This window comes from Pongo pygmaeus, chromosome 8, assembly GCF_028885625.2.
Source record: "Pongo pygmaeus isolate AG05252 chromosome 8, NHGRI_mPonPyg2-v2.0_pri, whole genome shotgun sequence".
NCBI classification, from domain to species: domain Eukaryota; kingdom Metazoa; phylum Chordata; class Mammalia; order Primates; family Hominidae; genus Pongo; species Pongo pygmaeus.
The window spans coordinates 122,072,796-122,096,234 of record NC_072381.2 but is presented as its reverse complement, the minus strand read 5'-3'; the positions used below and the strand labels follow the sequence as shown (position 1 = coordinate 122,096,234).

The 23,439-nt window shown below is 50.4% G+C and overlaps 1 protein-coding gene across 3 annotated transcripts in view; it reads left to right on the top strand.

Annotated features, from left to right (window-relative positions):
- HSPA12A (heat shock protein family A (Hsp70) member 12A) overlaps positions 1-23,439 on the top strand; it is a 180,022-nt gene that overhangs the window by 139,387 nt on the left and 17,196 nt on the right. For all 3 annotated transcript variants that reach the window (XM_054435900.2, XM_054435901.2, XM_054435902.2), the window contains 5 exons: positions 2,582-2,667; positions 4,608-4,735; positions 8,083-8,269; positions 10,463-10,567; positions 16,641-16,757. In XM_054435900.2, coding sequence (XP_054291875.1) covers positions 2,582-2,667; positions 4,608-4,735; positions 8,083-8,269; positions 10,463-10,567; positions 16,641-16,757 — 623 coding nt within the window. The remainder of the gene's footprint in view (positions 1-2,581; positions 2,668-4,607; positions 4,736-8,082; positions 8,270-10,462; positions 10,568-16,640; positions 16,758-23,439) is intronic.

Sequence of the window (23,439 nt, the reverse complement as noted above, 5' to 3'; positions counted from 1 at the left end):
TTTTTTAAAAAGGATGTATAACATAAAATTTGCCATTTAAACCATTTTAAGTGTACGATTTAGTGGCATGAATTATATTCACAATGTTGTGCAACTATCACCACTATCTATTTCCAAAACTTTTCACTACCCCAAAGAGAAATTCTGTACTCATTAAGCAAGAACTCTCCATCTCTCCCTTCATCCCACCCCTGGTCACCTCTCATCTACTTTCTGTCTCTATGAATTTGCCTATTCTGGAGATTTCCTGTAAGTGGAATGATACAATATTTGTCCTTTTGTGTCCATGTATTTTACTTAGCATATTTTATAGGTTCACCCATGTTATAGCATGTATAAGAATGTTCTTCCTTTTTACAATGAAATACTATTCTATTGTATTGATGTACCACATTTGGTTTATCCCTTCATCTTTTTTTTTTTTTTTTGAGATGGAGTCTTGCTCTGTCACCAGGCTGGAGTGTAGTGGCACAATCTCGGCTCACTGCAACCTCCGCCTCCTGGGTTCAAGTGATTCTCCTGTCTCAGCCTCCTGAGTAGCTGGGACTACAGGCACGTGCCACCACGCCTGGCTAATTTTTGTATTTTTAAGTAGAGATGGAGTTTCACCATGTTGGCCAGGCTGGTCTTGAGCTTCTGATCTCAAGTGATCTGCCCGCCTTGGCCTCCCAAAGTGCTGGGATTATAGGCGTGAGCCACCGTGCCCAGCCTATCCCTTCATCTGTTGTTGGACACTTGAAATGTTTCCACCTTTCTGTTATTGTGAATAATGCTGCATGAACATTTGCATATAATTATCTCCTTGAGTCCCTGTTTTCAGTTTTTTGGGTAGATACCTAGGAGTGGAATTGCTGGTCATATGGTAATTCTGTACTTGACTTTTTGAGGAACTGCCAAACTCTTTTCCACAGCAGTTGTCCCGTTTTACATTCCCACTAGCAATGCTCAAGGATTCCAATTTCTTCACATCCTTGACACACTTGTTATTTTCCTTTCTTAAAAAACTATAGCCATCCTAGTCAGTCTGAAGCCGTATCTTACTGGTTTTGATTTGCATTTCTCTACAGACTAATGATGTTGAACATCTTTTCATGTACTTGTTGATATATCTTTTGTGTATTTTCTTTGGAGAAATGTCTATTCGAGTCCTTTACCCAGCAAGTTGGATTTTTGCCTCTGTAATTACTGGACTGTGCCTCTCTCTCCCCAAGATAGGAATTGAGCCTCATCAGGCGGAGAGAGACTGTGAGCTTGCAGAGAGTGGGAGGTGGCTGTGGAGATTTGAGGCTTCACATTCCCTCTTGTATGATTCATTTCATTCCTACAGCCTGTTTGGTACCCACTGTAATGATGCTGCCTGAGTTCTCATCAAGTAGAAAAAGAAATCAGCAAGAGCCTGGGATTAACTCAAAGTGATTTAGCAGAAGAGGCAGATGGAACCATTCCACCTGCTCCCCTAGAAGCAGACAGGCTTTTCTCAGACACCTCAAACCTTCTCGTTTCCTTGACCACAAGTATTGCCTTGGAAAATTACCCACTTCTTCCTAGCAGGTTTCAGTATGTATGTACTAAATGGAGCAGGATGTGCGGAGCACCGAGGGTGGTGCTGGGTCGTTGCAGGTGCCCAGCGCCTGGCCTTCGTCTCTGCGGTGGGAGCACGCAGTCCTCACTCAGCTTCTCTGTGCCCTGCCAGCCCTAGGCAGCAGGCAGAGAGAGCACTGTAGCGCGTTCCAATGCCGGCCAGGGAGAGTGTTTTTTCTCCTGGGGGGCCCATTCCTGGGGCAGAGCCACTGGGCTCTGGAAAGACTTCAGAAAAATGCTAGGCCTGAATGATGGTGAGTGCAGGGGAACAGACAAAATGGTGTTCCTGCTGCTTAGCTGCTGGCCCTTCGCCTGGTTGACCTCGTGACTGTTGGGTCCCATCTGCAGGGGCTAGACATGCTGATCTGTCTGCCTTTTTGCTGTGGTTTTTATGATTGAAAAAGGTCCCAAACCTTCAGTGTCACTGAAGAGAGATGAATTCACATGCCCTGGCAGGGGGAGGGAGGAGCTGGTGTGTCTGCTAGGCAAGGATGCTCTTTCTGAAGCTTCGTCACATCCTACATTCCTAGGATAGGGGTTGCTCTTCCTTGGGGGAGGTACCCCTCACCCCTTTGGGAACCTGAGGGCTGTAGATACTCTTCCAAGAAAATGTACACAAAAATTTGACATAATTTCAGGTCGCTACAGGTCCTGCTAGTCCATCATGGAGCCTAGCCTCTGGCTCCACAGACAACACAGCCAGGAGCTGGGGCTTTTGGGGACTGACCAGCATCTCCAACTAAGCTGGGTTGAGTGGCACAGAGTGAAAGGCCTGGGAGGAAAGGAGCATCTCATTTGGTCAAATTCTAAATACCAAATGCAAGGAGGTGCTGGAACAGATGCTCCTGCCTTCCTGGCTGGGACTGGGCCTTGCCCATTTCGTGAGCTGGTTTTGCAGAGGCTGCAGTGCCTGGAGGAGTTAAGGCCGTGCAGCCCTCATTTCTTCCCCCTGGGTCAGCCCATGCCACTTCTAAGGAGGCGACTTTGTTTTTCCTTTCAGAAACAGCTCCCACATCTGCATATTCATCTCCAGCCCGGAGTCTTGGGGACACAGGAATAACGCCTCTGTCCCCCTCCCATATTGTGGTAAGAAGTGTGTGTGTGTGTGTGTGCGCGCGCGTGTGCGTGTGCATGAGCACACGTGCGTACTGACTTCCTTTGCATTCTGGGTCTGATCTCACAGTTCAGGCTGCTGGACAGCCCCTCACATTCACTGGCTAGAGATTAAGTTGACCTGGTCCTGGCCACAGGAGCCCTGCCAAGCCCCTTCCCCCACTCCGGGCCTGGGAAGGCTTACTGTGCTGTGGCTAGTGCTTCTGGAGCAGGGGCCTGGGTGGGTCACAGAAGGTGAGATGGGAGCAGCCCTTTAAAGATTCAGGGTCAGAGCCTGTGAGGCATCCTCTTGAGAGGAAGCCGCTGACTCTGGCTATGAATCGGTGAAATACATGGACTCTGTTGACTGCGGTTGTCTGCGGTGTCCAAAAGCCCCTGGCAGTATAATCGCTTCTGGAACAGCTTGCCTGGTAGAGAAGCCCTGAGCAGGGCTTCATATGCATTGAGTGGGGCTGGAGAAGGGGCTGTTGCTCCCGTCCTGCCCTGTATGAGGAAAGATAGATGTTAGGGGGCAGCCGTTTAGAGGGGTGTGCACATAGATGCACAGGCAGCCAACCCGAGTGAGTGCCCGGAAGACAGGGCAGCTTTGCATGAGCTGTGCAGATGCACAAAGAAGACCCGAGGAGAACTGCGGAGTCACCGCTAGGTAGGGGTGCCAGCCTGTCCTGGTTTCCTGGAACTGTCCGGCCTTTACACTGCAAGTCCTGCACCCGGGGGACTCCTTTAGTCCTGGGCAAACTGGGAGGGTTGGTTCCCTAGGGCCAGGTTCTGTGGTTTTCAAGCTTTGCACCCTGAAGTTGTCCTGTAAGAGCTTCAGGGGCTGTGGGGGAGGGGAGCGGTGTGAGGAGAGGCCAGGCGGGTGGCATTCTCACCCCTCCCCTCCAACATTTGTTGGTTTTATAATTTGGAGTTCTGTGGGAGTTTAAAAAAAGTATAAACTGCTTTAAAAAAAGAGAGAGGCCGGGCGTGGTGGCTCACACCTATGATCCCAGCACTTTAGGAGGCCAAGGTGGGTGGATCACGAGGTCAGGAGATCGAGACCATCCTGGCTAACACGGTGAAACCCCGTCTCTACTAAAAAATACAAGAAATTAGCCGGGTGTGGTGGCGGGCACCTATAGTCCCAGCTACTCGGGAGGCTGAGGCAGGAGAAGGGCGTGAACCCGGGAGGCAGAGCTTGCAGTGAGCCGAGATTGCGCCACTGCACTCCAGGCTGGGCGACAGAGCGAGACTCCGTCTCAAGAAACAAAAACGAAAACAAAAACAAAACAAAACAAAACAAAACAAAACCAGAGAGAGAAAGGCCTGGAAACCTGAAATGGCCTGACCGAGTGATCAAGATGAGGCAAGGCCCTGGGCCCTGACAGTCACAGTGGGTCGTGTGGCCTGGCCTGGTGGGATTGGGCATGGTCCTGGGATGCCCAGCCCTGCTCACATGCACGAAATGCCAGCACAGATGGAGCAGTCACCTGGGTGTACAGAGGGCGCAGCTGGCGAAATGTTCCTGGCAGTGGCCAGAGGTCTGCACAGGGTCCTGCGGAAGGCAGCAGGGCTTGGAAGAAGATTGTATCTGCTCAGGAACTACTGGGCGACCAGCCCTGATGATAGAATTTCTGTAACTAGCTGTGTGCAGGCACGGTCGATAGAAAGGAGTGGGCAAGCTGCAGGCTTTGTCCAGTCAGCCTGGCCCTCCACTCAGGGATGCCCCCATTTCTCCCTGAGCCACTCAGGCAGGGGCCCAGGCGGGCTGCCTTCTCCCCAGGGCTCTCCAGGTGGTAGACTTGAGCTGGAATATAGAATGTCCTTCTGTCTGCAGGGGGTTCACAGCTAGGCAAGGTGAGACCCCCCAGGGGTATCTTCCTGAAAGGCAGGCCCACCCCTCCACACCCCCATGCCTCACTGTATATCTGCAGAACGACACTGACTCCAACGTCTCAGAACAGCAGTCATTTCTCGTGGTGGTGGCCGTCGACTTTGGGACCACATCCAGTGGCTATGCCTACAGCTTCACCAAGGAGCCGGAATGCATCCATGTGATGAGGTGAGTGCTGTGGGTGGGAGGGCCACGTGGCTGATGCCAACCACTGCACCTGTGGAGACTCCGGGCAATGAGCCAGTGACTGGCACTTAGGAAGAGGACCCTCGATTCTGTTTCAGCTCGGCTCAAGCTCACCATGCCACTTGGGACAAGCCATTTCTGATCTCTGGGCTCTGGACTCCTGGTTTGAAAAGACGTTGGTTTGATTCTGATTTAGTTGGTCTGGGGAGGGGCCTGGGCAGTATGTTTGAAGCCTGGCCCGGGTGAATCCAGTTTGTGGCCTGGGTGAGAGGCGCAGACCTGTAGTGTCTGTGATGGAGGGATCCAGGTGCCAGCGTGGCCACTTACTGTGTGACTTTAGGTAATTGCTGAACCTGCTAAACCCCAGTTTCCTCATCTGTGAAATGGGAATCCTGACAATACCTCCCTCACAAGGTGTGTGTGCACATGAGAGGAGATTGTCCATTAAGTGCTTAGTGTGTAGTAAAATGAAAGCAGGGAAGGTGCTGGTCCTTTCAAGTGAAGAGAAGTGCTGGGGTGTTGGTAGCCAGAGGCAGAAAGCACCTGCCAGAGGGAATGCAGCATGAGGGGAGTCTCAGCCAAGTGGTCCCATAGGCAAAGTTGCCCTGGGCCTCCTGGGATGCACTCTGTGCTGGGATGCCCCCTTCCCTTCCCCACACACCCAGCACCCTGCAGGCCCCAGGTGCCACCCATCCATGGGATCCCAGGCTTGATCCATGACCTTCTTGCAGGGTGTGACCCCTCAAATCTTTGGAAGCCCAGAATTTATCATCCCAATTTTTCAATTCCAAGGGATGACTCTGAAGATACATTGTAATTGGCTTTGCAGTTCCTTCAACTGAGTAATTGTGGAATTTAGTATTGCTCCTAGATTAAGATTTTTTAGTTTTGTTGTTGTTGTTATTGTTTTTTTTTTTTTTTTTAAGAGACAGGTTCTTGCTCCTTTGCCCAGGCTGGAATGCAGTGGTGTGATCATGGCTCTCTGCAGCCTCAAACTCCTGGGCTCAAGCGATCCTCCTGCCTTAGCCTCCCAAGTGGCTGAGGCTACGGGTGCATACCACCACACTCTGCTAATGTTTGTATTTTAGGAATTTTTATAAAGGGTTGTGTAAAGCACAAGTCATAATAAAAGTGACTCCCATCCCAATCTTGGTTTAAGTCTCACCTTTCCTCTTGAAAACCAGATGTGGCTCAGCCTGAAGCTCTTGTCCTAAGAGGGTACAGAGACTCTTGGGTGTCATGTCATCAGGAAATGATGAAAAGCCGGTTCTATAGCCAACTCTGATGACAGCATCGCCCTTGGTGTTCAGTTGCCACCAGGAATCTCTTTCCATTTAGCCAGACAGATGCTGTGAGGGTCTGTGCTGCCACCACTGACCCCCAAGATGAAAAATCCCCGTGGAAGAGAATATGCCATTAAAGGCTAGAATCAATGTTTATCAGCTTCTATGTAGTTGTTCTAAGAAATGTTATTTCCACAGAATAGTCATGCAGTGAAAACAGAAAAGAAGGAGTGGAAATAACTTTGAACTTGCTTGGGGAGGGGTACTTACAAAGCACCACCATAGTTCAGGGCCTCTAGAGGAGATACCTTAGTCATGGTAGACATTTTGGAGGGAGGTTGGTTGGTTGTACCTGACTTTTATTTCAATCAGAACATATTAGCATAATCATGCTAATATGACAAGTTATAAGTGAGAAAGTTAACTTTTTTTTGTACTAAGTAGGAATGAAGGAATAAAAATTTGAAGGGAAAAAGCTCATGGGGTCATTCTCTACTGATAATGTCACTATTAATGTTAACGACAATTCCATTTGTGAAGGGCAGTGTGTGGAGCAGCTGCCTGGCATCGGGGCCATCCCTGTGTCTCAGTGCGGTCACCTCGGGGACTTTGGCTGCTGGGGTAGGAGCAGCATCCTGATGGAGCCTGACAAGGAAATTGACCAGGGATGATTCCAGACCCATTTGAGCAGCAAGTATCGGTGGAGGCCGGAGCTCCATCTGGACCGAGATGGTCCTACTGATGCTTAATGTCATGGGGTCGGGAGCAGGTCCGGGCTCAGCTGGGAGTGTGGCCACCTCCCCAGTGGGCTAGGAAAGCGGCTTATTTTCCCTCCTGCACTGCGTCCCCACCTGAGGGCGCACGGGCTGTGCATGGGGTCATGTGGCCAGCGGCAGGCCAGGAGCCAGGACCTGGTTGGGCAGGGAACAGCTTGGCCTCTTGGTGGCCCTGGCCTCTCTGCAGTGGCCCCAAAGGTGAGCGAATACATTGAGTTTCCTGTCTTCCCCTTCCCCCTTCCCTTGCTCTTGCTGCAGCCTCTCTCTGTCTCTCTGTCATTTCTTTTTAGAGATAGGGTCTTGCTGTGTTGCCCAGGCTGGAGTGCAGTGATGCGATCATAGCTCACTGCAATCCTCCCACCTCAGCCCCCTAGAGTGCTGAGATCTCTGTTTCTATGGTTCTTTCACCTCTGCTCCAGGATAGGTCTGAGCCTCCTGGCTTCCCTTCCCCTTCATTTAGCCCAGTTTGCCCTTACGAACAGCAGCTCTGATTCTGTCATGCCTCTGCTCTAAGACCTTTAGTGGCTTCCCATTATTCACAGAGTAAATGTCTAAGTCCCCAGGGTTCTCCTTAGCCTGATTCCAGCTGCTTTCCCAATCGTGTTTCTCACTCTTCCCATTTTCACAGTCACTCTTCCCACTCACATACTCTCTCCAAACAACACAATCACTTCACATTCCCCACGAATGCCCCGGCTGGCCCACCTCTGAGCAGCCTGGAGTATCCTTCCCTCCTTTGAGATCCAGTTGTCAGTCTCTTCTTCAGTTCTCCCCTGAATCCTGCATTCTTTCCTTTGCCCCACCAGCTGGCACCTTGGGCACCTCATTTGCATCTCATAAGTCAGGTAATGATGCATTTGTCTATACTTACCTTGTTTCAAACAGGATTCAAGCCAGCAGTATATCTGCTATTGAGTGCTTGCAAATTAAAAATACATTGCCTAGCAGATTGTGAATTATTTGAAGACACAGACATAAAAGTTTCATGCCGGCACCTGGCACACATGTAGATACTTAGAGTAGATGCTCAGTAAACATGGAATGAAAGATTAAGGCAGAGCTTGTTATTGAGCAAGAACTTTGCACTTGCCCAGTTCATCTCCTTTTTAACTGAAGTTGTGTCTCTAGTAGCTGCTCATCCAGCTGAAGCAGAGTGCCTCCAGGCACCCACATTACTGACACTCATGCATACAGTAGGTGTTCAAATCTGTGCTGCCTGAATTGGGATTTTGAAAGAAGGCCCCATAACTTCTGCTTCCCTTGGTGGCAGGCGATGGGAGGGAGGCGACCCTGGTGTGTCCAATCAGAAGACTCCGACCACCATCTTGCTAACTCCCGAGAGGAAGTTCCACAGCTTCGGGTATGCCGCCAGGGACTTTTACCATGACCTGGATCCCAATGAGGCCAAGCAGTGGCTGTACCTGGAGAAGTTCAAGATGAAGCTGCACACTACTGGGGTGAGCAAGCCTCTCTCCCAGGCCCAGGTCCCCCGCAATGGAGTGCCAAGGCTCCTCCAGCCTTGGGGTGGGGAAGGGATGTCCTTTCAACCCAGGGGGCCCTCCGGTCTCTCCCAAGCAGAAATCAGTGTCCATTTACCTTGATTTTAGACACAACCTGGAGCACACAGTGCTTTTGTGGAATATGTGATGCTTTCCAATGTGCATGTGGGCAGGGAGATACTCTGAATATTTAACAACTCATTTGTCTTGGAAATCGACCTATCAGAGTAGACCCTGGTTATACCAGGGAAGTGGGGTGCTGGGGCCCTCCTGCCGTGCCAGGAGTTCTCCCTTTAGTTTCTGGATTATTGAGAGAGATCAGTGTTATCATGAAGGATCCACTTGGGGGCCAGGGACACGTGGCGAGCTCAGGGCAGTAGCTCTTAACTAACCAGTTTGGATGTAACAACCAGTAACAACTGGTACATCCAGCTCTTTATGTGGGGAGCGGGAGCTCAGGACATCAAGTGCCCAATAATTGGAGGTCCAGCTCCCAGAGTGGTGTCCTCAGCTCCCAGCAAGCCAGCGTTCCGTAAGACACCTACATCAAACAGGCACCCCCTGCCACCCCGAAGCTTCTTAGAAAAGGATAGGGCATAGGACAGAACTTTTTTGAGTTAAGCATTTTATTCCATAAAGTTTCCTTAACTGTCAGTGCTTAGGCAGGATGATGATAATGTTTAAGAACACAGACTCTGGGGCCAGATGGCCTGGGTTTGAATCTGGTCACTGGTACCTTTGAGAAATGTAATCCAAGTTTATTTAACCCCTCCCTGCCTTGTTTTATCTTCTCTGTCAAATGGAGACAATGGCAGGGCCTTCTTCATGGGGATATTGTAGGGATTAAAGGAATCAAAATACATAAAGCTCTTAGAGCCATGCCTGGTGCAGATTAAGTTCTAGTCAAGTGCAAGCTCCTATTCTAATTGCTTTCATTTGTCTGCTGAGCACTTGCAGATGACAAAGCAAACATAAGTGGGAAACTCAGCAGCCAGCACCCTGCCTTTCAAGGCTCTGTGCTCATCGGCGTGGTTGTCCTTCTATGGTGCAGACCAAGTTCTGCTAGAAATGAACGGTTCCTATTTCGCCTAGTGGGATTCAATGCTGAGTATCAGGATGGCAGGTGGAAGGAAGCACAGGGATTTTTTTCAATTCAGAGCCATGGCTTCCTGGCACTTGGCCACCTTTCCGAGCCTGGGAGCTGCTGCCCTAAAGCTGGGTATCTTTGCTGGGCACCAGGCAGCTGGCTGGGAGGAGTGAGCAAGTGCAGATAGGTCAGGATGCCACAGACGGGCTCCACATGGCTGGCTTAGTAACTCAATGCCCGTTTTTACTCCCAAGGCGAAGGATAATTACCCAGCCTGGAACAATCTGGAGGCCCCAGTGATTTTTTTTTCCCCTGGCAGTGATGAGCTGCTTGGTTCAGGAGACCTGGGGGCTTCCCCCTGATTTTTGCTCTCACTCCCTGCCCATCCCTACCCCACAGGGACTTTTCTCATCATTTTTTAATGATCTCCGTCCACCAGCATCTAGGCTCTGCAGAGCATCCTCTCTCTGGGACCACACTCAGCAGCTGCTTTCACTTTTGGTGGAGAGAGGAAAGCAGTGATGCTGGGCTCCTGGCAGATTAGACAGGGCAAGCCTTAAAATAGGAGCTCTTCTATTTTGGTGACTTGGTTGGCAGCGTAATGGGGAATGAAAGCTTCGTCTGTTTAGCATCATGGATGGCAGTGGGTTGGTACGATTAGGCCTCCATCAGGGGGGATCCTGAGCGTGACCATGTGTGTTCGAATGTGGAAATAGTATGGAAATTGCATGGGGAGTGGCACCTGCTGCCTATTCTCTCTTCCTGACTTCTACTGTTGCCCCTGAAACCTCTGCTCCCAGAGGATCCAGGAGCTAGAGGGAGAGAAGGAGGGAGCAGTGAAGGTGGGGCCTGGAGGGGACAGCCAGAGCCTCCTACACAGTAAGGGGACATGCTGCCAGCCCCCATTTTGGGGGATGCGCCATCCTAGTCTGCCTCTTTAAGCATGGGGGAACATAGACATGGCCCACCAGGATCCTCTAGGTCCCCTTGGAGCAGTTCCCAAAGCCAGAAGACATGTTTCTCCTTTGTCATCTTCTTACTCTTGTTCCTCTTCCTCCTACCAGGACCTCACCATGGATACAGACCTGACGGCAGCAAATGGCAAGAAAGTCAAAGCCCTTGAAATCTTTGCTTATGCCCTGCAGTACTTTAAGGAGCAGGCGCTGAAGGTAGGACTGATAGTTGAGGCCAGCCAGCTGTGTGCTAGGCGGTGGCACCCGTGCCAGCTCCATGTCTCGGGCTGCTGCACCTGCTGGCCAGGGTAGGAGGCACAGCCTGGGGGAGAGTGTGGGCTTTGGAGTCAACACAGCAAGATGAACCCTCACACGCTGCTGGTGGGAAAGTAAAACGGTGCGGCCTCTTTGGAAAACAGTTTGGCAATTCCTAAAAAAGTAAAGCACAGAGTTACCGTAGGACCCAGCAGCTCCACTCCTGGGTGGATCCCTAAGAGAAATGAAAGAAGATGTCCACACACACACGTATACGTGAATGTGCATAGCAACGTTATTCATAACTATGAAAAGTGGAAACAGTCCACATGCTGTCCACACAAACACATGTATACGTGAATGTGCATAGCAACATTATTCACAACAACGAAAGTCGGAAAAAATCCACATGCCCATCCGCTGATGAATGGAGAAACAAAATGTGATCTATCTTACAATGAACGTTATTCAGATAGAACAAGGCCTGAACTACTGATACATCCTTCCACATGGAGAAACCTTGAAAACGCCATGTGAAGTGAAAGAAGCCAGATACAGACAGCCACATACTGTGTGATTCCATTCGTATGAAATGTCCAGAACAGGCACCTTCCCAGAAACAGAAAGCAGAGACGTTTTCTGCCAAGGGCTGCAGGGAGTGGGAATAGGAGCGACTGCTGAAGGATATGAGTTTCTTTGGGGGGTGATGAAATTAGGTAATGGGGTTGGGTGCTCAACCTTGTGAATATACTAAAACCCACTGAATTACACACTTTATAACTGGGAATTTTATGGTATGGAAATTGTATCTCAGTAAAACAAAAAGGCAGGAAACATACTTAGCAGCTGTGCCATTTTGGTCAAGGTACTTAATCTTTCCAAGATCCACTTTCCTAACTGGACAGTGGGGTGGGTAACTGTACCTCATAGGCCATTTGATAGAAAATGGGACTGGACATGCAGTGCCCTCCTTGGAGCTTGGTCTATAGTAAGCACTGGGTAAATGGCGGCTGCTATTTCTCCCCCTCCTCCCCCTCCTCCTCTATTCCCCCAGACCCCATGGAAGAAGCTAATAGTATGAGCCCCCTTGGGTCACCCCCACAAAGGTCTGTGGTCATGATGGCCTGAAATGACAAAAGCATCTAATTTTGCAGTGGAATGTGACTGTCTACTCATGTCTCCTCCCACAGGCATGGAGACCAGTGGGTGGGGATCAGATGATTAAAGAGCCCTGATGTTTTGAGCTTTATCCAAAAAGATTTGGGAACTTCAGAAGCATTTGGTATTGTGTGACCACTAAAGGAAATTTGGTGAATTCTAGAAATAGGGTCAGAGGGAGACAAAGAGGAAGTGAGAACATGGTATTACTTTCATCTATTCAAGTACCTGTTTTGTTGAGTACCTTTTATGTGTGAAATCCTATACAAGTTATGGCAGTGTAGAAATCGACTCAGTATACAGGAGTGTGTGCTCAGGGTCAGAGTGGTGAGGGGGTAACTGTGGGTGCTGGGGGAGGCAGAGATTCTGTCCAGTGGGGAGCATCATGGAAGGCTCCCTGTAGGAGGTGGATTCGGGGCAGGATGGGGTGTGGTTCACAGGCAGCAACTGGAAGGGTGGGTATTTCAAGCTGGTGGAATGGCACATGCTCAGCTCAGAAGGAAGAAAGCAGCAGACAAACAGCTGTGGGAAGAAAGCAGTTGGGGTGGAAGGAGGGTAAGGCTGTGGGATAAAGCCAGGATGCCGTGAGCTCAGGACAAGGTAGTGCAGAGCTGCGGATGCCAAGCCAAGGAACTTCTTCTTGGTTAATGGGGAGTCCTCAAAGGATTTCTAGTGGGGGAATGAGTGACATGGCCACCGGGATAGTACTAGAGTGTTGTATTAGTCTATTCTCATGCTGCTAATAAAGACGTACCCAAGATTGGGTAATTTATAAAGGAAGAGATTTAATGGACTTACAGTTCCACATGGCTGGGGAGGCCTCACAATCACGGTGGAAGACGAAGGAAGAGAAAAGGAACGTCTTACATGGCGGCAGGCAAGAGAGCTTGTGCAGGGGAACTCCCCTTTATAAAACCATCAGATCTCGTGAGACTTATTCATTACCACAAGAACAGTATGGGGGAAACTGCCCCTATGATTCAGTTATCTCCACCTGGCCCTGCCCTTGACATGTGGGGATTATTACAATTCAAGGTGAGATTTGGGTGAGGACCGTACAGCCACACCGTATCAAGTGTCTTAGTCTATTTTGTGCCACTGTGACGGAATATCACAAACTGGGGCATTTTTGAAAAACAGAAATTTATTTCTCATGGTCTGGAGGCTGGGAAGTCCAAGATGAATGTGCTGGTGGGTTTGGTGTCTGGTGAGGGCCCCGTCTCTGCTTCTGAGATGGAGCCTGGAATGCAACATCGTCTTGTCAGGGGGATGTGGATGTGGGGAAGGAACATTCTTCCTCACATGGCAGAGGAGTGAAAGAGCTCACACACTCCTGAAACCTGCAAGCCTTTTTTTTTTTGAGATGGAATCTCGCTCTGTTGCCCAGGCTGGAGTGCAGTAGTGCGATCTCGGCTCACCACAACCTCTGCCTCCCAGGTTCAAGCGATTCCCTTGCCTCAGCCTCCCAAGTAGCTGGGACTACAGGTGTGTGCCACCATGCCTGGCTAAATTTTGTATTTTTTTTTTTTGAGATGCAGTCTCGCTCTGTTGCCCAGGCTGGAGTGCAGTGGCGCGATCTCGGCTCACTGCAAGCTCCACCTTCCAGGTTCATGCCATTCTCCTGCCTCAGCCTCCCGAGTAGCTGAGACTACAGGCGCCCACCATCACGCCCAGCTAATTTTTTGTATTTTTAGTAGAGACGGGGTTTCACCGTGTTAGCCAGGATGTTCTCGATCTCCTGACCTCCTGATCCACCCATCTCAGCCTCCCAAAGTGCTGGGATTACAGGCGTGAGCCACCGCACCCAGCCAATTTTTGTATTTTTAGTAGAGATGGGATTTCACTATGTTGGCCAGGCTGGTCTCGAACTCCTGACCTCGTGATCCTCCCACCTTGGCCACCCAAAGTGCTGGGATTACAGGTGTGAGCCACCACACCTGGCCACAAGCCCTTTTTACGGTGGCAAAAATCCATTCCTGAGACGGGAGCTCTCATGACATAAACACCTCCCACCCAACACAGTTGCACTGGGGAGTACATTTCCAACACACGAGTTTTGGGGGACACATTCAGAACACAGCATAGAGTGAGAGACCCCAGTAATCCCGAGAGCCTGCAGGGTGGAGGTCGGCGGTGTAGAGGCAGCTGACTCAGATTCTGCAGGTTTGTCTGCAGGGAGAGAGGGAGGCTCTGAGACTGAGAGCCACGGGGTCATTTGGGGAGCAAGAAGGAGGATCTGACAACCAAGAAGAAAGAGGGCCTGCGGGCTGGGAAGGAATGAGTTCTGGGCAAACAGTATTCTACCAGTAAGGGGACAAGGGGACAGGGGAGGCCTGGCAGCAAGGTCATTGTGGGGTGGGGGTTGAGGCATGGGAGGGGAAAGGGAGGGGACTGGGTGGTGTTTGGGAAGGTGATCACAGTCAGAGACAAGCGTCGTGAAGCCAGCTTGGAACTGGAGAAGGGGTCAGCCCCTTTGTTCCAGGTGGCAAAAGGGCAGAAGGGGAGGGGCACAACGAGGTGGACCCAGGTCTGCCCGAAGAGCAAAGGTTGCAGAGGGACAGGCTCAGCACCTGGTGGCCCAGGAGGCCACGTGAGGATGTGTCTGTGGGCGCCAAGGCAGGTGAAGGAGCAGAGAGCGCAGAGCGCACAGGGGCTCCTGAGTTAGGAGGAGGATTCATGGGGGCTCTGGGGGGAAATGTAGGACTCAGAAAGCCCAGGATGTGTTGGTGCGTTTCAAGTTTGCCAACAGGAAAGGAATGAGCAGCCCATCTCAGAAGAGGAGGGAGGAGGTAGAAGGAACGGCCCCAGAAGGTCAAGTGGCCATGTGGGTGGTTGTTTGTGAACTCCTCTGCTCAGCCAGAGAGGCTCCAGGGAACCTGCTGGCACCTTTCTTTCAAAGGTAGCTCCTCCCAGCAGGGAATATGCTGTGAATAAATTCCAGGAGAAAAAGCTGTTTGATATATAGGAGGAGCTAGACCTTGCCAGGGGCTGGCTGGAGTTGGAGGGAGGGGGTTATGGCTTGCTTGGCTGGAATAAGCAAAGGCAGGATACCTACTCAAGTGGGATGTCCAAGTGTCACAGAAATGAAGCCACCCATTGGGTCATGAAGGAAAGCCTGTGACAGCGCCTGACACATGAGATGGTCAATTAATTAATGCTGGCGCCTTTCCCTTCCAAGCTGTTCCCTACCTGCTGGGGAACGGACAGCTCCTCTAAACTCTCCAGACAGCTCAAGGAAGCCCATCATGTGTATTTTGAACCCTTTTCCTTTTAAAGAGTTTAAAATCGCCTGCCTGGTAATGGGCGCCATGCTTAGAATCTTCCCAACACACATCATACCCTCACCTGCTTTTTCAAACCCAGTGCAGACCTGCAAGGAAACAAAATATGATGATAAAAAAATGGCTGCTTTGTGTTGGTCCAAAGCAGAGATGTTTTTAGAAAGTTGTTTCAAAATAGTTTACTGAATGTACTTAACACTATTGAACTGTGCACTTAAAAAGGGTTAAGGTGATGAATTTTATGGTGTGTATATTTTTACCATGAAACATTTTTATTAAAAATTTTTAGAAAAAGTAAAGGCAAAAAAAAAAATCATTTACTGATCAAAGAGGAAGTTAGTTTGGAGAGAGAGAGGGTCGGCCAGACCCAAGATAACTATTTGAAACAATAGGAAAAATGAGACAGTGTCAGGAATTTTTTTTGTTTTTTCACCAGTCTATTAATCTTTCTTGTGTCTCCAGAGCTGATTTAGACACAGAAGTGCCTTGGTGTGTGTTTGGGTTTGATTACAGATTTGTCTGGTGAACGTGGCAAGGGGAAGAGAAAGGAAGGAAAGAACTAGCATTTATCAGAGGTCTTTGGGCCAGACATTCCCTCAAGTGTTTTCATTTAATCTCGCCAGCAATGCTGTGAGTTAGTTTTATGATCTCCATTGCGCAGATGGGAATACTGAGTCTAAGAAGTCCTCCAGGGACATATTTTGTCTCCGTGAACCAGGTGGAAACCTCTGATGCTTCTGCCCAGCCCATTTATCAACATGGGCCTCAGTGATGTGTTTTAACCTTAACCAAAAGTTAAGGGCTGCATGGGTCTTGGTGAGGTCATATCATTCATAGCCTTCCCTTCCTGTTGGGAAAATGCCCCTGATAATGCTGGCCTTGCATAAGGTAGATGACAATGATGACAGCTGCCACCGGCTGGTAAGCATCACTGTGGGCCAGGCACTGTTTAGCTATGGGACCACGTGTAACAACTCAGACCTTTGCTGAGTCAAGATAGACTAGGCTTTGGGTCTAAATTTTGGCTCTGCTACTTTCTAACTGCACAGTGGTCAAAAAGGTACTGAGCATATCAAAGTCTCAGTATTCCCATTTGTAGGAAAGGGGCACAGTGAGACTCCCTTCCTAACAGGATTCTTGACTGGATGAGTAGAGACAAGGTATGCAAAGTGCTTAATAAGGTGGCAGCTACGTGATAAGCGCTCAGTAAATGTAGCTCTCCATAAATCATCAATCCTCTCAACAATCTTGGGAGCTTGGCATTATTATCCCCACTGCACAGATATGGAAACTGAGGCCTAAGAGGTTGTCAGTTGTCCAAAGTCACATGATTAGGAAGTGGCCAAAGGGATTTCCTCTGATCCTCCTTTCTCCAGCCCATGGTCCCATTCAGTGAGGGAAAGGGGCTAGAGCTCCTGGCTTGCCGAATATTCAGGAAACAGATCTTTGCTCTCTAATGCTGGTAAATTTGGGGGACCCTGAAACTGGCTCCTGAAGAGCTCATGGTGGGAAGCCTGGGTTCAGTGAAGCCACAGGAGGCTGTGCCAGGGACCAGCTGCCACTTGACCTGTTGCATTTCTTTCCCTTGGCTTCAGGAGCTGAGTGACCAGGCGGGTTCGGAGTTCGAGAACTCTGATGTCAGATGGGTCATCACGGTGCCTGCCATCTGGAAGCAGCCGGCCAAGCAGTTCATGAGACAAGCTGCCTACCAGGTGAGGGTGGGGTCAGGGCGGGTGGAAGCCGGAGGAGAAGGACCCAAGATGCCCAGGGTGGTGACTGTAGCCCCGCCCAGGTACCTCCCACCTTCACTGGCCTCCATGGGAGGCAGCAAGGAGGCTCCCCTAGGTAGGGTGGGGGCTGGGAGACAAGGAGCCTTCCCTTTCCTCCACTTCCTCCTGGGGGAGCCATGGGGGTCAGTCCCACAACAAGAGCTGGGTTCGGTTTCCTTGCTGGCTTTCTACATTTCCAGGTCATGTTTCTACTGCGGAGTCTCCAGGGCTAGGATTTCAAAGCTGTGGTTCAGAGACATTTCTCTGTGGGTGAAATGAAGTGAGAACCTTAAGGGAAAGACTTGGGAAACAGGAATATTTGAACAAGAAAGCAAGCAAGCCAAGGCCATTGGCCACGAACCAGGCATTTTCAGCTTGGCGTGGAAGCTGAAAACTGCATGTCTGCTGCAGAAAAGAAAGGAAATGTGGTTGTTCCCTGCACACTTCATTCAGCGGGGGGGACGTTGGAGGTGGCAGACCCCTGCAGAGGGCAGTGGCATGGCCAAGGGGCATACCAGGCACAGGCGCTTGTTGGCCAGGGAGACAGATGCTCCAGTGCCAGTGGCCAGCCCATCCCTGTGGGCGCTGGGGGCAGCTGCTGTGAGGGTCTGGCTTCCAGGCAGGAATGGCGAGCCATGCTCACCTGTTGTTATGGTCCCAGGAACAGGACAGAGCTGGCTCCTGTTGCACTTAAGCCCCTGGGCGTATGAACACCCATGCCTGGGGCCTGGGTCAGCTCTCTGTGTGTTGAGAGTCAGTTTTCTGAGTCTTCAGCTGAGGCTGGGTTGTGTGGCAAGTCACCAGAGTCATTAGATGTCCCCTCCCCACTGTCATGCCTCTCAGGAAGCATCCTGCCCACCTTTCCCAGGAGACGTACTTCTGATTTTGTTTGTGACACTTTCTTTACAAAAAACCCGCAGAGTCAACCCTGAGCCCCAGCATAGTTGAATGGCCATGGGAACCTCAGCACCATGAATTGTTTTCAGCGCTCACTCGGAAGGCTTGACTCCAAGTAGCACGCAGTTCAACTTGCATGCAGCCAAGGGCGAGGGGTCCCCTCCCTGCACACTCTCCCCTTCCCCAGGCTGCTTCCCCTGCACTCCCCTGCCTCCTTGCAGCATGAAAATCTGGCTCAGTGTATGTACCTGCCAAAAATAGATCTGTTTTTATAGGGATGAAGGAAGAGGGTGGAAGCTCCAGAAAGAGGCAAGCTCTTTAAAAAGGGAAGAAAAAAATGCAGTTTAGCCATTCACAGAAGCCCTGGGCATCACGGAGCACAAGCTCCATAGTGTCAACCTTCCGGCAGGGCCCAGAAATGGGGCATCGGGACACAGCTGTCTGCAGAGGCGCCGCCTGGCGTTCTGAGGTTTTCCCAGGAAAAATATTCAAGATTCATGGTTTTGACTTTTTTCCCAGCCCCACAGGAAGACTTCAGCAACAAATGTGTGACCCACGAAAAGGTCAATTCTTATTTATAGCCTGAAAAAAAAAAAAGAGAGAGGTGCAGTGGCTGGTAAATCTGTCAGGGGAGTTTGAGCCCTGGGCTGGCTCTTCTAAGAGGTGGGACAAGAGGTGTGGGGCCCTCACACTGGGGAGTCACAGTGGAGGGCACCAAGTCCCTGGGGGTTGTTGGAATCAAATAGGTACCCCAGAGAGAAAAAGGCCTGCAGCTCTTGGGTGAGGACAGATGTGAGCTGTGTTTATGAATGTGGGGAATTTGCTTTCGGAAGTCCAGAGACATGCTGTTTCCTCGATGCTGGCTAACTTTGGTACAGTGTTTTTGCAGCTTCATTCTTGATCCTTTGCAGTTCTGATTTGATACTTGCTTTGTTCCATTGACAGCCGCTGAGTGGATTTAAAGAGGGTGGCGATCATTCAATTGTTTTTTGTTCATGCATTTATTTATTCATTAAACAAACCTATACTAGAGGCCTATCTCTGCGTCAGGACTGTGGTAGGCACTGGATTCTATACCCAACCAAGGCAGGGATCCGGCCCTTGGGTTGCTCCCAGCCAAATGGTTCACTGAAGCCTTGCATACTTTTGGGTTAGGGGGAGGGGTGTATTGGGAGGCACAGTTGCTCTGCAGACATTGCGGCAGTCTCTTTAGCCTGTCTTCTGGAGAGTCTTAGGACAAAGTGAGAATGAAATTTGAACCTCTATGGGCAAAATTAACATCTCTCTACTCTCTCTCCATCCCCCATTATTATACAGAATAAGAAATCTATGTACCTATGATGATTAATTTTATATGTCAACTTGACTAGGCCACAGGATGCCCAGATATTTAGTCAGTCATTATTCTGAGTGTTCCTGTGATAAAGTTCAACATTTAAATCAATAAACTGAGCAAAGCAATGGCCCTCCTTGAGGAAGGTGGGCCTCATCTAATCAGTTGAAGGCCTGAATAGAGCAAAAGGCTGACCCTCCCGAGTAAGAGGGAGTTCCTCCTGCATGACTGCCTTTGAGCTGGGTCATTGTTTTTTTTTTTTTTTTTTCCCTGCCTTTGGACTCAAACTTAAACACTGACTGTCCCAGGGTCTCGAGCCTGCCAACCTATACTGTGGGTTCTCCTGGGTCTCCAGCTTGCTGGCTGCAGATCTTGGAACTTCTCAGCCTCTATAACTGCATAAGCCAAATCCTTATAATTATCTATCTGTCTGTCTGTCTGTGTGTGTGTGTCTGTATGCCCTACTGCTTCTTTTTCTCTGGAGAACCCCGACTAATACAGTGTCTGAGCACAGAACACAGTTCTCAGCCTAGCAGCTTCTGCGAGTGCTCACTAGGCACCCATGTATGCGAAAGGTATTGAATCAGGTGGTCATCTGTCTCCTTCTGCAAGGCGGTGGCTGCCCACTGACCCTTCTACCCAAAGTGCATCCCATCCCATGGGCCCGAATTCAGGCAGGAGAGCTGGAAGGATGAGGTAGAGTGGCTACTCCAGTAGGACAGTTGGAGAACTGGTCACGTCTATTCTGCGTGGGGAAAATGGAGCCTCTCCTTCCAGGCTTATCAGAGGCCTCCTGAGCACAGGTTTCTGGGGCAGTGGTGGGGCTGAACTTGAACCTCCCACCTGCCAGGTGGAGGAGAAAGCAGCCTGGAAGCAGAGCTGGGAGATGATGTTGTGAGGAGCAGGTCTGGAATTCTGGAGCCTCCGCTGGGGCAGGCTATGGCTCACTGTCCTTAAAGGCTGCAGAGAGGGTGCACAGATACAGTTTCATCGGTGAAACGCCAGAAACTCGCCTTGTGTCGAGTGTTTGTTGAAAAGATGGGTTAAACCTTTATCTTTTGTAATTCACAGACTCAAGCCATCTTTAGACCCTTTAAGAGCATTCAGTGAAAAGATGATAACAGAAAGAACAGCTGATCCCTCTTCTGAGGCCTTTAGAAAAGACTTAGAACTGGAGACTGTTCTGAAGCTGTGGGGATTGTGGATAGGAAATAGTCCAGTTTATTTCAAAGGGCATTTTGCCTAAAATGTGTAACTCTAGTAGGCTCCGGAAACCTGTTAAATAAATGCTGCTCCCATATGTACGATCCTCTCATCTAACATGGAGACGCGGCTTCTTCTGCCTCCCTTTCTGAACAAGCTGCAGAGAGAAATGATCATCAGGAAAACAAAACAGCATAACACCCCGAACTGGTGCAGCTGTAGCCTTTTTGTAGCCTGACCACAGACCAGCAGAGCACTTAACTGATCTGGCCATTTTTTCTCAGCTGTGGACACAGTCCCTTGGCAGATTCTCCTGGCTGATTGCAAGGCAGAGGAGCAGAGTAGTTGGTGTAAACACCACCTCCTCAGCTTTTCAGTCTCCCTGGAGTGTGGTTTTCTCACCTGCTTCTCCTGAGTGAAACTCGTGATCACAGAGGAAGGCTCTAAAAAGCTACTACGATGGCGGTCCTGCTGCCCCGAATTCTTGGAGGAGGCAAATGGGGCAGCATGCTCTTGGTTCAGATACTTCCTGTATGTAGAGTCCCCAGGTCATGTGTGTGGAATGCAGGGATGAGGGCCAGGAAACTGCAGAAAAAAGTCTGGCTGGAGGGCTGGTGGGTCCATTCATTCAGCAGCTACCTCCTGAACACCTACTGTGTGCTTTGGGGCAAGAAGAACTGAGCATTGCTGTTAGAAAATCCACCATCCTGCAGGAGAGGCTACACATGTCTGCACTGTTAATAACAGGGGTGTCCAATCCTTTGGCTTCCCTGGGCCACATTGGAAGAAGAAAGATTGTCTTGGGTCACACATTAAATACACTAATGATAGCTGATGAGCTAAAAAAAAAATCGCAAAAAAAAATCTCATCATGTTTTAAGAAAGTTTATAAATTTGTGTTGGGCTGCATCCAAAGTCATCCTGGGCCACATGTGGCCTGTGGGCCATGGGTTGGACAAGCTTGGTGTATAGGACTGGAGACAGAATGTGTTAAGTGCTTGGCAGGGGCCCCATTGTAGGGAGGGCTCACACAGGAGTAGTAACCATGAGGTACCTTCTCTGAAAGAAGAATTAGCAAAGACGGGGAGGGTGTTCTGTGGCTGCAGTTGACCCTGGCCTGATCCCAGGCAAACAGACCCGTAGGTTTGCTGAGGGCTGCCAAGTGGAGGGCTTCTGTTGAGGGTGGCTGCAAGTGTTAATGCAGAAACAAAGCTTGCACTTCCAAGCATTGGGTCCTCCTGCCCAGAGAGAAAGACAGCTGGGTTTTTGAGAGCCTGGGCGATGCTTTAGCATTTCCTGCTTTTCTCGGAGTCCACAGCAGCTGTGGGACTCCTGGGGAGGTTGAATTTGTGCAGAGTCCGCTGCCTCTTCTCACCTCTCCTCAGCTCTCTACTGCGGCCTCCATGGGAGTTTGCGGGTGGGACATGGCCCCTCACTGGACAGGAGCTGGTTCAAGCAAAGAAGTGTGGTTACTTTGTCCGAGGCCTCCCAGACACTGCCTGGGCCCATGACCTTGCCTTTTCCTCCCCTCAGGAGTGGGGTCCTCTGCACCTTCGCTTCCCACCTGCATCCTCATCTTGGTACAGTGGGGAACCCCCTATGGAAACAGGCCAAAGCTTTTGCTGTGGAGCTGAGGCCAGCCCAGCTGGAGAGGGATAGATGAAAGGCCTCCCCTGAGTGGCCAGCCCAAGCTGTTTTCCACAGACTTGGGGCAGCCTGAGTGTCTTCAGGATGTGAGAGTGTCCTGGGCGGGGGACAGTTCTGCTGGATTTTCAGTTGCACACCAGGCACACTCGGATGCCCTTGAGTTGTAGAATTTTACCCAGGGCTCTTCACCCCTCTAGACTGCTGGATCTGAATTTCCATATAAAGATTTCCCATCTAAGTCAGAGTTCCTGCTCAGAATTTCAGGGGTAGTGTGGGTAGAGAGATGGGGGCAGAGCTTACAGTGTGGGAAGAGGGATGAGGGGCAGAGCTTATGGTGTGGGAAGAGGGATGAGGGGCAGAGCTTATGGTATGGGAAGAGGGGTGAGGGGCGGAGCTTATGGTGTTGGAGGAGGGATGAGGGGTGGAGCTTATGGTGTGGGAAGAGGGATGAGGGGCAGAGCTTATGGTATGGGAAGAGGGGTGAGGGGCGGAGCTTATGGTGTTGGAGGAGGGATGAGGGGCGGAGTTTATGGTGTGGGAAGAGGGATGATGGGCAGAGCTTATGGTGTGGGAAGAGGGGTGAGGGGCGGAGCTTATGGTGTGGGAAGAAGGATGAGGAGCGGAGGTTATGGTTTGGGAAGAAGGATGAGGAGCGGAGGTTATGGTTTGGGAAGAGGGATGAGGAGCAGAGCTTATGGTATGGGAAGAGGGATAGGGTGGGGCTTATGGTGTGGGAAGAAGAATGAGGGGTGGAGCTTACGGTGTAGGAAGAGGGATGAGGGGCGGGGCTTACAGTGTGGGAAGAGGGGACAAGGGGCGGAGCTTATGCCACCCTTTCTCCCTTCCCATCCCTGTCCCTGCTGCCGTGGCCCAGGCCCACCTTGCTTTTTCTGGCCCTGAGGGGGCCTCACGGCTGCCGCAAGTCCCACCTGGCAGGCTGACATCCCAGTGGGACATGGCAACCATAATGTAGCTTCTGGGTTTTTGTCTTTCTTCCTTCACACCAACTCCCTCGGCTTCACTCATGGCTCTACCCCCGCTCCCAGTTTATTTTCAAGTTTGAACTTTGGAGGAGAATTGTATACATACAGGCCCAGCAGTTTCTTTGCAGCAAGCTGTCCCTTCTTCCTCACCCCGTTTTGTGGAAGCTTCCCCTTAGAGCTTCTGTTCTCCTGGGAGGTCCTTGACTCCACAACCTCAAGGATGGAAGAATCAGTACAGGAGCTGTCCCTCGGAAGGGGCCCCTCTTGGTCTTATTTGAGATTTCTTCCTCCTGGCCCCTTGGGATCCAGGCTCAGAGGTTTCACCTTTCCCGAGGGCACTGCATGTGTGAGAGCCACATCCTCTTTCACTTTAACCTCCAGCCATGTTTGTGCTAAGGATGTCTAATGTGACCCTGTGAGAGTGAAGCTGGGGAGGGGGGACTTTTACTTGCCTGAATAGGGGGCAGTGGGAAATCCTGTCATGCACCTGAGTCAAGGCCCTGTTGACCGATGTCACCTAAGGGCAGACCCAGCCTCTCTGACCCACGGGCTGAGCTGACAG